The sequence below is a fragment of the Sipha flava genome, unplaced genomic scaffold (assembly GCF_003268045.1).
Source record: "Sipha flava isolate LNK unplaced genomic scaffold, YSA_version1 194_pilon_pilon, whole genome shotgun sequence".
NCBI lineage: Eukaryota > Metazoa > Arthropoda > Insecta > Hemiptera > Aphididae > Sipha > Sipha flava.
Genome location: NW_020272758.1, coordinates 787,234 through 804,305, shown reverse-complemented (window position 1 = coordinate 804,305; position 17,072 = coordinate 787,234). Strand labels below are relative to the sequence as shown.

Genomic DNA, 17,072 nt, shown 5'->3' with positions numbered 1-17,072 from the left:
CCGCGGGTCCTAAGCGCTTTGTTGCCCGGCCAACCCGGGTTGGAGACCGTCCAAAGTGTGCGTTTTTCCTAAAACAATCCGATCGCGTTCGCTGACGTCTCGGTTGAATAGCAGACAAAACCAGCGCACCGTAAGCACTCGGCGATTAGAAACGCAACGTGTGAACCGTTCTGAAAAACGTCCCAGCATCGAACCGGTAACCGCGGTGTCAGCACGGCCGTCAATCGATTCATGTTTTTTTTTTTTTGTTAAACGCATATGGTTATTTTTTAGCGGATTCGGGGACAAAATCCGTGGCCATTGTTGCCGTCCAAATATGGCGGTAGTAAACATCGACCTAGAACCATTGAAGAACTAACACAGGCTATCCGTCAAGAAATCGTCGCGATTTCACTCCATACACTAAATAGAGTGACGGACAGTTTTCGAGGACGACTTCAATACATGTGTCGCTCTTCTAGGCCATTATTTAGAGGATATAGTTTAAAAAAAATAACAAAAAAAAAACTTTATGTTATATATTTTCTGTTAATATAATTTCATATCATGTACCATTTTTTTTTTTTTTTTTTTTTTTTTTTTAATTTGCCTAGAAAATATGGGAGTCCATTATTCCGTAGCCTGTAATCACATACAAAGTGTATTGCACTGCGAGTATGCATAATATTATATTTTGATACGAGTAAACAACATAATTAAGTCTTCAAAGAGACGGGTATTCATGTGAGTTGAGAGAATTAATATTTTTTATAATGTAAGCTTTCTCGTTGACATTCAGAGTCAAAATTATAGTGTCTAGACCAGAGGTGCGCTACCTAGGGGTCGTCAATAATTGAATACCAAATGCAAAAGTTATTTATATTATTTCATATATTTTTAATAATTATAATTTAATATTAAATGATTGCAGTCATACAGAATGAAAGTGCAATAAAGTGCAACCAAATGCAAATTAAAATTTGAAATCCACAATCCCACTCTTGGTAGGTGTGTGCGTATATTTATTTTTTGTAAAACTGGAGTTGACTGTTATGTTTAGTTCTATTTGAAATTATTATAAATAAAACGGATTTAATAATAAACCTACAATTTATGTTTTCTATACGATGTTTGAAAATAAGGGTCCATTGGTGTCTGAACAAAATGTGAAAATTATAAATTGTATTTTTATATTTAACAAAACTACGATAAAGTCAAAACACGAAGAACATTTGAAATTATGATTTGTTTTTTATGCTTTGTTATTTATTTCTTTATTGAATTTTTTTCTATCTTTAGTTACACCGCTGATACAAAGAAATAATTTAAAAAATACAAGTTATGTGATGTAGTGTTAATTACATATTTGGACCTGAAAACAAATTAGTATTTGTTTAACCCATCAGCTTTTATTACTATCATCATCAATGGTGGATCTAGTATTTTTTTCATAGGTGTGCTATTTCGCTAATAATGTCCCTTATGAATTTGAGACAAAAACTAACTAATAATTTAAGGGCTTTAATTTTTAGGAAAATCAGTTGTATTATGTGCAAGTATTTTATTTACTCTCTAAAAATATATGAGCTCTCTTAACCCTTGGTCCCCTTCATGAATATCCATGATGATATTAAGCAAAAAAATGAATGCTACTCTTTCAACATATTTGTTATATATTATCATATAGACGTGTATCATTAAAAAAAAAAAAAAATTAACAATACAAATATACATATTGCTTACATACATAATTGTATCTAAAAATGATAGATAATTTTATTTTATTTCTTAGTACGTCATTGCAATGCAATTTACATAATTATAATTTAGATTGAACAGTCTTCTAATTGCATTCTTCTTTTTTTTTAGCTAACTCATTAACAATAACTTTAATATCTGCAAGTATATCTTAATGAACATTTACTTATGCTAAACCGTTTAGTCTAAACTTAGTTCACTGTAAAGTGTATGGAATTTTTTAACCTTCTTAGGGTCGAGAATGACCTTTCAGTGATTGCAGTAGAAACTGAAAGACCAGCAAATATTTGTAAGAGGATTTTTATATTTCGGTAAAATCGTTTATTTAATATTTAATTCATTATTCACATTGTTTACACTATTCGTTATATATTAAACGTGGTGTCATCTGATATCAAAGCAATTTATAACACTGTAAAAAAAGTTGAATACGCAGAACGGTGAGTGTCTCAGCCTCCTAGCATCCCCTAAATCTGTAACTGGTCATTATGGTTCATTAAATTTAACATTTTTATGTAACACATGCATAAAAATGTCAATGTATTGAAGAAGTTAACATAATCACATAATATGAATATCTCAGTGTTATTTCAGCTTACGATCCCGTTTGTGTGTCTAAAAGTTAACTTATTACTGTCTTTTATATCCTACGGGAATTCATACAGGTGAAAATGTATTCACTAGAAATGGATTTGAATGTTTTTGATTAAAATTTAAAAATATACCTTTAAGAATATATATTCAAGAGAAAATTTAAATTAGTTCTTGGGAGCGTTTAAATTGTTGAAGCCATTAGAACACGCGTATAAATACACACGCGCGTACTGGTTGACACTCGTAGGGCGAGTGTGTCGTATTTGATATATATTTTAATGCAAATTACTATGTATTTTATGGTTCATATTATGTTTAATAAATATTATACCTATAAATGCACAAAATAGTGTATCTAAGATGTAACTAATTGGGTTTTAGCGTGTTATTATTAAACAAACATAACAATGAATATACTACACTACTTGATTTTATACTTTTATTTGATTATAGCGATGACGTAAGGTACAAATCTACTTACCTAATTATCATAATTTTTGTTACTTTTGTAATTATTTTGATTTCTGAACATATCTTTGATCGAGTTAAAACAAAATAAAGTGAATCACCATTAAAGTAAAAATAGCGGATTCTAATTAACGATTCACTCGTCGATACATTATAAATATTTAATCATCAATATTGATTTATTATAGTTGAAGCGATATTTTTGTACATTGTTCAAAATTGAAAAATAATGATTAAGTTTATGTTAACTTATAGACACAAAATATATATCATCGATATTTATCAAATGTATTACATGTATTAATTACTCAGTTTTAATTTATATACTATTAGAGAAAAGTTAAAATAATTTATTTTGACACATCGTATAAGTTAATAAGTATTTTATAGCTTGTATGTATAATATCTATAAATTGATTTTTTCATTACAATGCTAATCATGTACCTACTTTTATAAGATACAAAAATATATAATACAAGTTTTTTAAGAACAATTTCATAATTTATTTCATTTTCTATAATTAAAACACTTTTTAATCATCTATTGCATTCGTAAAACTTGTAGTTACAATATTGACTAAAATAGTTATTTATAAAGTTTTATTTTAAATATATTTTAACACCTTAATCAATTAAGTTCCATCTAATATAATAAATAACTAATTTAACAAAAATAAATAATTTTGACTTCCAAATTTAGAAATAAAACTCTATAATACATCTAGATGAAGAATACACCTAATCTTAAATATTCTTATCCAACCTATTTTTTCTTCTTCTTATAATCATACGATATGTATAATTGAATCGTAAGATTTAATTAAATGAGCGTTTTCAAAGTTTCTTGAGAGTATATAATATGAATCTTAAGACACGCATTTAAATTTCCGTAATGTAAAGGGTAAAATTAACACAAAACTTTCGAACGAGATTCGAAACTAAACAACAGACTTAGGATTAACTATAAAATGAACTTTCAATGTCACTATAAAATAAACCGATATTATTATTTAAGTGCATTAACTGCGATCATTTCTAAGATTTTGAGGCGGAAATAAATAGATCAATTAAAAACATATTGAATTATTTTGCAATTTTTCCATATTTGTATGCTTTTATCACATTTAGTATTTATTTCTCAAATTCTTATATTTGTATCTTACTTATTATAATCACTGTCTTTATTTTCGTGTAGACTTTCGACCGTTCAAACACCACAAATATTTCACGATATAATTATTAGTTTTTGAAACTTTTATCACTAAGTATCAATTGTCCAAGCCGCAGAAGTTATTTAGCGTATATGTCACTAAATTACATAAAATAAAAAAATAAAAAAATTGATTTATATACAATTTTAATCGATAACTGTATTAATTGAAAACAATTATTTGTGATAAATAATAATCACCACTTATTATTAGTTACTTAATAATGATGGACTGGGTATGGTCACCGATCATCAAGCAGTGTTGACAAAAGTTTACCAATTCAAGATTTATTCACGTGTTATTATGAGTTATGCATTTGTAAATAATGTAACAAAAAATAAAAAATAAAAAAACAATAATAATAATAGTGATAATAAAAATAAGAATATATTTATTTATACATTTAACGTACAACGAGATAACGATAACGGCCGCAGAATTCGCAACCTATAGCCTGCAGCACTTTCATACGGAGAGAAAAACTATTTATTATGTTCCATTTAAGTATATTACAATATTGTTAAAAGCTGTTTAAAAAATAATATATTTTACTATTGAACACAAATATGATGGGTTGATATTATTTTAATATAATTAATAATAGAAATGTAATCTATTAATATTTTTATATATTTAATAATTAATAATTATCATTAATGTCATTCGTCATAAAAAATACACCAAAGGGGGGCCTTAGAACAATATATTTGTTGAACATTTATATCAGTGAACATAATGCAATATGACGCCTGACATTTTTTTACTTGATTATTGACTTTTAGAAATACTGTTTATCTATGAAATTTAAATTTAGTTATATATGTCTCTTAGGAAGTTTTTTGAACAGTTAGTCTAAAAGAAGTTTATAAACGTACCATATAATACCAACATCATAATCGAATGGTTGCATTCAATACATGGTGTACTGTCTAGTTTATACTCTTTATATATAGCTTGCTATTAGTTACTCATTTATAAAGTAATTAAAATATAGATAAAAAGTGTTAATATTTTATTATAAGTAATTATGATTTTTATTCTTATCGCTTTAAACTTGAATAATAACTTCAATCGCAATTCAAAATAGCTCTTAATATTAGTAAAAGTTTAAACTATGCATGTACTCAAGTAAATTATAGAAATTCGAATGTTATTACAAACTTTAAAATAATACATATTGGAATAAAGATAATAAGATAAAGAAATAATATAAGTTGTTGATAATGCTTAGGTGTCGGTTTTGATTTGCGTGTGCAAATTTATTCAAATAAAAATATTAATAATATTTCAGTTTAATACAAATTGTAGATATTTGAATAAAATGCGATATGTTATTCGGGCTTTCATTTGTACCACGTATTATGAGTGCTAAAAATTACGTGTACTTGCACAGGCCATTCGAACAGCATCATTTGAACGAGAAAATATAAATTTTATCTCTCTAATCGTTACATTTTTTTATTATTTTTACGGCGCAGTGAAAAACATGCCTGTACTTAAACTCGTACGCCAATCAAATACAGATGGTGATAAAATACACACAGATATAACATCCCATGGTTTATATGCGTTTTGGATGACACACCCTCTAAAACTTCTATACACGTTCAAAGGACGAGTATCTCTATAAAAATAAAAAAATACATACGTGCACGTGAAATTAAAGATGTCAACCGTAAAAATCTAGAGTTTGACGCCGTATTACCCATGGGAATAAAATCGATGAAAGCACTTGTTAGATAAAATAAAAGTACGTCAAGGTCTTAAAAAAAAAAAAAAAATATGAATATGTTATTTTTTGTTCACAGATGACGTTGACGTGGATGATAGAATGCAGAATCTTGCCGACAAGACACAATGCCACGTAACCATGAAGACTATGCCATATATGATCCATGTACTGCTGATATTGATATTGATAACCGTAATCAACAATTGTACGTTAAATTTAATTGATTTTAATTTAATAATATTATTTATCTTCTGTAATATTCATGCAAATGTTTCCATTAAATGTTGTATGAGTGTCGAAACATAGATATTAGTATACAAGTGAAAACATCTTATTTGGCTTATAGTTATATTCATGTTGATCATTGGTTTTTTTTATAGCTGTAGTATTTTCTGTAGTCGCTTGAAAATAAAAATTATTACTGTTTAAATATGAACAGAACAAGTGAATATTCGGTTTATTAAAGTTGATTCGAGTTTAAGTATAAACTTCTATTTATTTATTTTTTTATGCCATTTATAGAGTCGTTTAACTTTCTTCTTCAATTCAAATTTAATATAATACTTTTGAATGTTTTAGTTAATAAACATACATTTTTCCGTTTACCCTTCGGGGTTAGAAAAAATATTAAATTTTTTTGAATTACATTTTAAGCTTTTGAATTAGCTTTCATGACTTCTTTACATAAATCACGATCCCAGTTACATAATTAATTGCATTTGTGGGCAAAAACAATTCGTTCTTTGGAATGATATCCATTGTTATTTAAGCTTATAAATGTCTGAATTCAAAACAAACACGGTACTGTACTCTTATGGATATTTAATTTTTTTCCTCAAAAATGATCGGTAATGTGTCTGAATCCAATCATTATTTCAATTATAACCATTAACGTATTACAATAATATGGGAATTTTAAGCTTTATTTTATGCAACCCTTAATTTTTTTTATTTTTTTTTGAATAATTGCCTATCATTAACATTCAAAGTTAAGCGTTATCATTTTACGTAATAATAAATAAAATTGATTTAAGAATACTGTAACGAAATACGACTAGGTCGCGAATTCATTGCGCAGTTGAAAGTGCAGTATAGCCGGTCGACGAACGTTCTAGATTCGGTTACCAATAATAGTTTTGAAAACGTTGTTTGCTGCTGCTAACAATAATTTATATGTATTACATATATCTCGTTCCGGAAGATGGCGGGGACGATTCGCGGTTAGTTACACCGGGTAGTAATAACTTTTCCATTTCCTCGGTTCTTCCAATTTCTGAAACCATTATTGCGAAACAACCGCCCTCATATTTGTTGCCGGCTGCCATACGGCCTGTTCTATTCTTGTGAATTGAAATCCGACCGGTAAATTTTCCATTAGATATGCATTACACTACCACCACAGTAACGGGCATCCCGGTTGAATATTTTATCAGTCGACCGATATAGCCCAAGATAAATAGTGGAGAAAGAAAGATAAAAGAAACGTGAGCAAAAATTACGCGACTGAAAAAGCATGAAAAATATTTAGCGTAAGATTTTTTTTTTTCATCACATTTCACATTTAAAAAATAAAAAAATAAAAAGAGAAAAATCTTTTTAATCTTATATACAAGTATAGCTTACCGATGAAGAACTGCTTATACTACCTTAAATTTGTACTACTGAAATATTTAGATAAAAGATTTGTACAAATGCTATCGTTTATAATGAAAATAATCCTCTCAGTCTTGTCTACTTTCGAAACCCTTCTATGATTATATAATATTTTATTTCTTGTCAGAAAAAGTCAACAAACACAACATTCAACGAAAGTCAATTTTTTTTTGGATTATGATTTTCTATCGGATGTATTTACTAGTTTAAAAATGGCTCGTTCTAATATATGACTACGAGAGCAGTCAACTAAAAAATAGTAAAATAGTGAAAATTATTTTCAATTAAAACAAACCTATTATTTGTAAATTAATAATAATCGCAGTAAAGTTAATGCTAACAATAATATATTCTATGTGGATTCGTTGAAGAAAGTCCAAACTTTAAATAAAAAGTTCAGTTTTGATGTTTTATGATTAGTTAACTGTAATCTAATTACATTTTTTTTCATTTCGCTTAGTTTTTCATCAGTTTTAATTATTTACACTTTTGTACAACTTTTTTATCATAGTGCGACTGTAACCAATTAAAGTAAAGATCAGAATTGCATGTATGGGACGAATGTTGGAAGGTTTGGCTGGTCCCTAAATTTGAATATCAGAAAACCAGATGCGTTTTGTTATTGAATTATAAATTAATAATTTTACATATATTCTTTATCATTAACAATAATATAAATAAAAATAATTTTTAATTAGGTAGTTAAAAAACATAAAATATTACATTGAAAATTATGTATCACGATTAGGAGTTGTCGTAGATTATATCATCGATAAATATAAATATAAATCTATATTAAATATTTAATGAGCTTTTGACGTTTTAATGTTTTCAAAAAATATATGAAAGTTAGCGAATTCAACGGGATATTTTAATCCTATGAACATTTAAAAATTGCTCAAACGAGTGTAAATAATTTTATTTTCTGATATTTTGATGTTCTTCGAACATTTAAATATAAAAATATAGATTTTTTTTATATGATTTCTTCTTTTTTATATTATTGTTTTATTTATCCTGTGCCTCTACACAAGATTTTCTCATCGAGGCCCAGTAATCATTTGATATTAATTTAAATAAAAAAAAAAAAATTGTTTGTGAAAATAAATTAGGTCGAGTACCTACCATAAAAAACGCATACTACACGTATAAGTGTTGTTGAGATTTTCAAAACAGCTGTATGTGTAATGCTTGAAAATTTCTACATAGCAAATTTTTGAATTATCTGTAATTTAAAAATATAATTAATTACTTTTTTGTCTGGTTGACACCTTAAATTACATGTATTAAACATAGTTGAGTGATCGCAAAAATAATAATTAATACACAAAACTTACAAAATTTGAACTATTCTTTAATCTTCGAATTCAAAATATTCAGTAGTAGTTAGCTGAAATAATATAAAATTTATTTGGATTTCAACGCAAGCCTTATTACGAAATATTGTAAAAGCTTTACTAACTATGATCATGCTTTATTGCTATTAATTGGTGTTTTTGAAAAAAAATTAATCCCTGGTACTTCAAAGAAAAGCTTACTTGCATTAAATGAAAACGTTTAGTTTTTTTTATTAGAACTAATTTTATAGTAAAATTATATTATAATAGGATACTAGAAATATAAACTATCCGCAATAATTTGTTTCTTGTAGTTTGATATTAATATAAGGTTGTTTACAAAGCTTAAGAATACATCATTTAGATTTTCACAAATATAATACATTTGATTATTAAAAAATACAGAACCATATTAGAATACAAAATATCATATTTTTTTTTTATAAAGATTGGAAATAAATATTAGAATATGGAATGAAAATGTATAAAAAATCAATTATAATATTATCGATTACACAAATTGTAATTCATAATTATATAATTTATATATACATAATAGTTAAATAAGACTATGTACTTTCAATACATTTAATTTAATTCTAAACTATCACATTTATGATCACAGTTAAATGAATTGCTGTAACTATTGTTTCGAACAATATGACTAACAAAACAATTTTCGCTTTGGAGGTGGTATAAATGAAAAATATTTCATAACGATAAGGTTTTGACAAAGTTTGTTTGGCACAGATGAAGTAAAAAAGCTGGACTATAGATTAAAACTGTATCTCTTTAAGAAAACATGAGACTTTTGATTGAAATTAAATTCTTTGGCTTAAACATATAAGCTAACTTAATGACAAAGTAATAAATATGGATTAATTTTCATTTTACGAACAAAAAAAAAAAAAAAATGTATTTCTTAATAATAGATACATAAAATATAATATTAATCAGTGAGTCCAGTTCAACGATTACCTAATGGGATTACTACATGATAATATGAATTTAAATTGAATAATAAACGGAAATAAACATCATAAATTAATAAACGTATACGATAAAATTTTCATTTTCGTTTTAAATCTATTATAGATCTCCTCATAGTCTCTTCAAATATAAGTATTCAATCAAAATCTCAGCCAGAAAAACGAATATACTCAAACAATTTAAGTCCAAAAGATTTCAATATATTTCCAATCAGTAAACTTTGAGTCTACGAAAACTTTACAATCTTAATTTCAAGTTTTGCTCGTATATTACCATTGTAAATTTTACTATTTTACGTGGCCCGCATCTGTGGAAGCCGCCACCCCGAACCATTTATGCGTGTAAGTTCGCTGTTCGGACAGGCGTATTCTGAAATTATTCCACCTACCATTGTAAATACGTTCCTATTATCTACAACGTTTGGTCCGATGCAAATTTATATTAGGTATGTAGTTTCGTCATAAAACTGCATAGGCATGTATTTCAGGCAGTGTCTACAATACTTTTGGGCTTTATACTAACAAAATGTTTAGGTATACTTAATAAATTATAATGTATAAATAGTTAAATAAACATAACTTTTATTTTTTATTTAATATGTTGGTATATTAGTCCCGATGAATATGTTTTCCTTGAATCCTGTATATTTTTCTCAGATAACTTTAATTACTTATGATTTGTACTTTTGTAGTCATTTGCAACTGATATATCAGAGATGGACAACTTAATGTAACTAGAGGACCAAGTTATATAAATTTAAAAATCTGATGAACTAGATTAGGAAAAAAATAAAAATAAAAAAAAGTTCATTAATATTGGCAATTAGTATTTGTTTTAAATAATTTAATTTTGTAACTGAACCAATACAATGATATAAGCGCTTAATACCAATACCTATGTTAGCTATGCCGATATAGATATATATTATATTTAAATAATTCATGATTAAGCTGGAGTACAATGTAAGATAAAAATATAATATCTATATTTTACAATTAACGTGATAAAATGAAATACTGATAAATGATAAAATGTCATGAATTAATCTGAAAATGTAGCATGGGCCAAATAAAAAAAGTACATTTGGTGCCAGTTACCCATCCATATATTAAACGATTGTAATGAATTTTTACATGAAAATGTAAAAAAAATTGTTTTATTTCTATTTCTATTATAAAACATCGGTATACTGTCATTACATTGCGCGATAATTCGACGCAATCATTTGGACGCACGACTGTTGGTCACGCGTCATTTCGTCGCATAAATGTACATTTTTAGAGTCCTGTCACCGGACTGTCAGCCTCCTCATACTATTATCATGTAAATATTTTCCATATCCTATTTGTTTATTGTAAATATGTTACAATCATATATATATTATAAGTAATGACATCATATTTTGTAATAAAACTCTGGTAATTAATCATTATTAATTTGTTATAACACAACTAAATATAAATTAAAACAACACTTTAATATGATCGTTTATAAAAATTAAAACTATGAGAAACACTAGTTAAAATCTCACCTATGGGAACATTATTTTCATTTTAACATATATTTTATAGGTAACCTTTTGGATGAATCATTTTATTTATTTTTTTTTTTTTTACTAGGTACATAACCAACAATTATTTGTTCCACTGTTATTTTAGTCAACATTTTTTCTTTTTTCAATGTTTCAATAAATTTACAAATTACTGGCCTTTTTGAACCTAAAATTGCTGAAAATCTGTTGTACCAGCCTATCTCTATCTAATTGTTAGTCCTCGGTAAATTTTTTAGTAATCACTCACAACAGTTCCAGATTTCTATAGGAATCAATGGGGATTCACGTTTTTCTTTACTAAAATATCAATTCATGTTCCTTCAAAGGTTATTATATGTGATAACATCTCTTCGTTAAAACATAACATATGCTCTTTAATAATATCCTAAATGATTTTATAAATGTTTTTTATAAATTTTAAAGGCATAATTAGAATAAAAAGTAAAATATATAGTATAAAATAGTCGCGGAATACTCACGGATTGTCAATACACTATGGTAATACTCCATAACAAAGTATTATACCTACCAATATAAAATAAATATAATTTCCATTTTAAGAACATTTTATTATTTTAAATCAGTCAATGTAATTGGCTGATAATACTATAAGATATTATAGATATATGGTTATAAGTAGAGTTGCCAGATTTTTAAATCCCTGAACCAAGATATCAGTATGAATGACCCTTATTTTTTATGTATGTAAAGTTCATATGTAAACAAAAATAAGTATATAATTTTTACTTAAAATATTTATTAGCTAACACAAAAATACATTATTATTGTATATAACTATACTTTTTTTCTCAGTTTCTATTACGCAGAATAAACTGAATGATCAGCCGGTACATGCCTTTAATACTGGAACGAAATTCAAGCCTAGTTATAAGATAAAATATATAAATGTATTTGTCATATAATATCTTTGCGATAATACTTTAAGATTCTTATTTAGTACAAGTAAAATAAAAATATACATATGCGATAAAATGGCACGCAACTAAATGTAACATGCTTCGATATTACTCGCGACGAAATGTTGTACTCCATCAATTGTCGTGCGTTCAAATGACTGCGACAAAATGACGATATTCCAAAACATTATTTTTTATCGATTATTTTAGAATACATTGTATTTAATTAGAACAACATCAGTTAAAATATGGACACCTTACCCTTAGACTTAAATGATATGGTTCTATTTACAACATTTTGTAGGGTACACAGGCACACCCAATGCGCATGTCTATGAGTTTCGTACGTTACGAAACAGTATACAAACATTTTTTATGGTGACCTCAGTGTGAAATCGAGAACGTTTCAATTAAAAATATAATTCATACATTTTACTTCAATTTCCAAGAAAATAAATTTATATTGTATTTTTTTTTTCAAATTATATGTTTATATAAGTACGTATAAATATAAAGTTTAAATATAATGGAATGTAGCTGATATTGACATGTGTGTTTTTAATTTATTTTATCCACAATTTTTAGATCAAATTAAACGTTTTTACAACACACACAGTGTCCGAAGAGACAATGAGAGAATCTCCTCGGTGATCCTCCACTTTATAGGGTAGATAGTATCGGACGATTCGTAAAATGGGGTGTATCAGATATATACGTGCGGTAATGGGATATAGAACACAATATACCAATTTATGTGCGCGATTTCGTCACGTATCTGACTGATATAACTGGGATTGTCGGTCGATCGCTTTTATAAAATGCGGTCCGCATTTGGGAAACATTGCTCAAGAGGTTGCTTGGACTACGACTTTATTTGAATATTACGTATATAAACTACGTGGCGGCGTGCACCCCGGCTAGATACGTATTCGTGCGATGATTGACGACCACCACACAAAAGATTCCTGGAAAATAAAACGTTAAAACGTGATCAGTGGGTCTTTCTCCTTTTACCCGTCCTTCGGGTCAAACTCTATTCTCGGGTGACGACGACCACAGGATTTTGACGGTGATATCGGATCGAAGAAAAAAAAAACCATCGGTGGTATCAGACGAAACGTTTATAATAAAAAAAAATATTGGTAAACGTTTGAATATTACATCGACCCTGTCTATATTTAATTATATATATATAGTCGATCCCGTCTAACATGGGTGCTCGGTTGATATGAGTATCCACGTTATACGTTTCGTCGTATCTATGAGATTGTTTTTATCAAAAATAATAAAATCATTAACTATTAAACCCATTTCAATAAAAAAAAAAAAACTAATTAATCCTTAATCGGATTTAAGTTGTGAGTTAATTGAATGAATAGAAGTGTGATACAAATATCAAGAACAAAAAAAAAAAAGTAAAAAATAAATAACGCAATCAATTTGTAGCTTTGTTTCTCGAAAACAAACAATTCATTTTTACCATGAATTTCGACGCGATCGTGAAAGTTTTCAACTATATGTCGAAAAGATCCTACTCCAAGGAAAAAGTTGTGATTTTAGATAAAGCGAAGTATCTTTCTCCAGACACTTAACAACGTAAAACCGCTGAAGAATTACGTGTCCCGTTATTATATTATATTCATTGTTATTATTTTGTATACTTATTTATTTATAAATTTAACAAATTTTTTCAATTTTTACGCCTGTAAAAAAAAGAAAAAATACTATTCGAAGTTAAGAATGTTGATGTTTTTGAAAGTTATACGGTTAACCACTTGATGTGGGCAAATGGGTTCGATCCCAACGTGTCCACACATTCAGTGAAATCCACTCTGTATATATATATAAATGCAATCCATTGTTGCTGGATATCAGGAACGCGCGTACGTACAGTTATGGTAAGCCACGGTCGCGGTATACGCGCGTGTGAACGGAAACGTGTGAAAACACAAGGGACCGCGGGTTACCGCCGCCACTTTTCGCCGCAGTCGATAGTTCTCCCCACATCATTGTGACCGTAGAACACACACATACACACACACACACACACACACACACACACACACATACACACGCGCGCGTAAAATCACTGGCGCACACATGCACGTAACGACAACGTGTGTCGTCGCATTATCACGTGGAAAACGGAAGGTGGTGTGCGGGCAAGAGGGCACGCCACGCACAATGTTAAAGACCATGATTGATGACGTTCAACCGGAAAGCTGCAATGACAAATGACCGTGGCAAAAATTACAGAATTCCCCGACGACCATAGTCCTGCTCCTGTCGTCGCCGCCGCCATTGTCCTTATTGTCATCTTATCCGCTGAGCCGATCGCGCGCGCGCGCACCTCATGGTTTACACGTTTCACGCACACATGGGTTGGATGATCGTTTCACTGGTGGCCTGTACGGACGGAGAAACAGGAAAAGATGGATGGACGTATGCACTCGCGTCTCGCAACGATGTCTAACCTAACCGGAGCGCAGTGCAGATCGGACACGCGTCGACGGGGAAAAAATCCGACTGATCGCAGTCACGTCCGCAACTTTACCAAACTCGTTCCGCGGACAATTCGAATCGTATCTGTCCGAGAACCGTATCGCCCGAAACAACGATTTTCACGAACTTGCACGCACAATGAATATTTGAAAGAAAAAATCGAGAATCTACTCATTAACGCGCGAGTAATGCAACCGAGGAACGGTTTCGGTCCCTGTGTGGTTAGACTTTCGTGGTAGCGCGTCGGGCCCTCTGAAACATAAACCGCCGACGATTCGCGTCGTACCGCTCGCGGGCGGCTGGCCTGGGAATGTGCGCGCGAGATCGCTCACCGACGGTTTTCCTCTTTGTGAACGATTTTCCACATTATTGCGGCAATATCACGCTTCACGTGCACGCGCATAAGGTAACGAAGTGCAAGCGCGCGTTACGAAGGATTACTCCTTTAAGGTTCAACACAGTTTACTCTGCCGCATTAGATTCGTAAATATTGCGGTGGATTACTTGTAATATTTCATTGATCAAAGCAACGAAATTCACGGACTTACGCATGCTTTGTACAAGCCACCGCATATCGATATCATAGAAAACGCTTTGATGTTCGCACAAAAATATTTTAATTGCTCTGCGAATAGTTTTAGTCGCGTTTCGGTTAATTGTTTCAGCCTATCAAGGATTTGAAAATATAGAAATATTTTTTATATTTAAAATATAGACACTCGGTAACGAGTTTTTGAAATTCTACTTAATATATATATATACAGGGTCCGGCAAAAAAAACCTCCCGTTTTTTAAAGTTTATATTTATAGCCATTTATAGATAAAACGGTATTCCGGGTATAGATAGATAGAAGTCTACATGTCATTTCCAGTACTCATAATGGCGTGGCACGGTGAACAACACACAAGAATTAAGTGAGAGAGATTTTGAAACTCGCAGAGCTGTTTGTGAAGACATTCTTCAAAACTTTCCGTTGGTGCTGTTTTAATTTCGTCTGACGAAGCCCATTTCCATTTATCGGGTACTGTAAATAAACAAAATTTCCAATACTGGACAACAGAAAACCCTCGATAACTTCATCAACGACCACTTCACAGACCTTATGTGATAGTTTAGTGTGCTATTACTGAATTTGGTGTATAGGTCCGTATTTTTTCGAAGAAAATGGGCAAAAAGTTATTGTTAAGTGGATTGCTAATATCACATAATTGAGACCTTCCTCCGACCAAACATAAATCGGTTTACTAGGAACCACGACAAATTCTGGTTCCAACATGATAGGAGCCACAGCTTCACGTTGTTCATTAACCATTTTGAGAGAAATGTTTCCAGGTCATCTTTTCTCTTTACAAGGAGACATAACCTGGCACCCAAGATCCCCCGATTTATCACCTTGTAATTTCTTTTTGGGGACATTTAAACGCCCAAGTCTTTACTCATCACCCAACATCTTTGGAAACACTTAAGTAGGCAATCACTCAGGAAGTGACAGCCATTACACCACAAATGACTCGTCGAGCAATGGAAAACTTCCGGGAAAGGCTTCGTAAATGTGTTAATAATAGAGGACAATATTTAACGGATATAATGTTTAAAACTAAATAATTATTTTATTTAATGTAAAATGGCATAGTATTTTATTTTAAAAATTTATTATTTAATATTTAAGACATTGACCGGATTAATATTTAAATATGAATTTCCAATGATTTTATTTTACATAAAAAAAATAAATGTATCTTACTGTTAGATTTTAATATTATATTAGAAGTTGTATCTTGGGTTTTTATTTTTAAGTTTACTCTTACATTTCATAAATTTAATACTTGAACATTTTCATTCTCCACAAAAAACTTAAATATTTAATTACACACTCATTATTTCAGTTTATTATTAGTATGGTATAATACTCAGGTAGGTTGCCTAAGCTACTTTAAACGATGCGGTAATTTACAATACTCCCTAAGCAGACGTTTACATTATCAAATCAGCAGAATATAAACTAAATTTAATAATAATTACTTTATTCTTTTTAGTTGTCGTTTTATTACGTAATTAAAAATACAATAAGAAACCAAATTGTTTTTTTATCTTTGTATACATATATATATATATATATATATATGTATATTTGTGTGTGTCTATTAAACTGTAAGATATATGTTTAAAAAAAACCAAACACGTATATATTTCTTGCTATTCACTCGGTCTGTTCATAATTTAGCTGCCTATAATTATGTCTAGCAATAGTCATGTTTCAAATTTTAAATCATGGCAGTATAAAATTATTATTAACTAACTATATAACTCATTGTTCATTAAATCTGATTAGATTAGAAAGGTTATACCTACATTATAATCAGATCAAATATTTTGGT

The 17,072-nt window shown here is 29.2% G+C and overlaps 1 protein-coding gene across 4 annotated transcripts in view; it reads left to right on the top strand.

Moving 5' to 3' along the window:
- Positions 1-17,072, top strand: part of LOC112681694 — a 61,480-nt gene that overhangs the window by 24,999 nt on the left and 19,409 nt on the right. For all 4 annotated transcript variants that reach the window (XR_003148422.1, XR_003148421.1, XR_003148420.1 and 1 more), the window contains exon 2: positions 5,819-5,947. Coding sequence is in view for 1 of the 4 variants with exons in the window: in XM_025551974.1 (XP_025407759.1) it covers positions 5,842-5,947 (106 nt within the window). In the remaining 3 variants the exon portion in view is untranslated. The remainder of the gene's footprint in view (positions 1-5,818; positions 5,948-17,072) is intronic.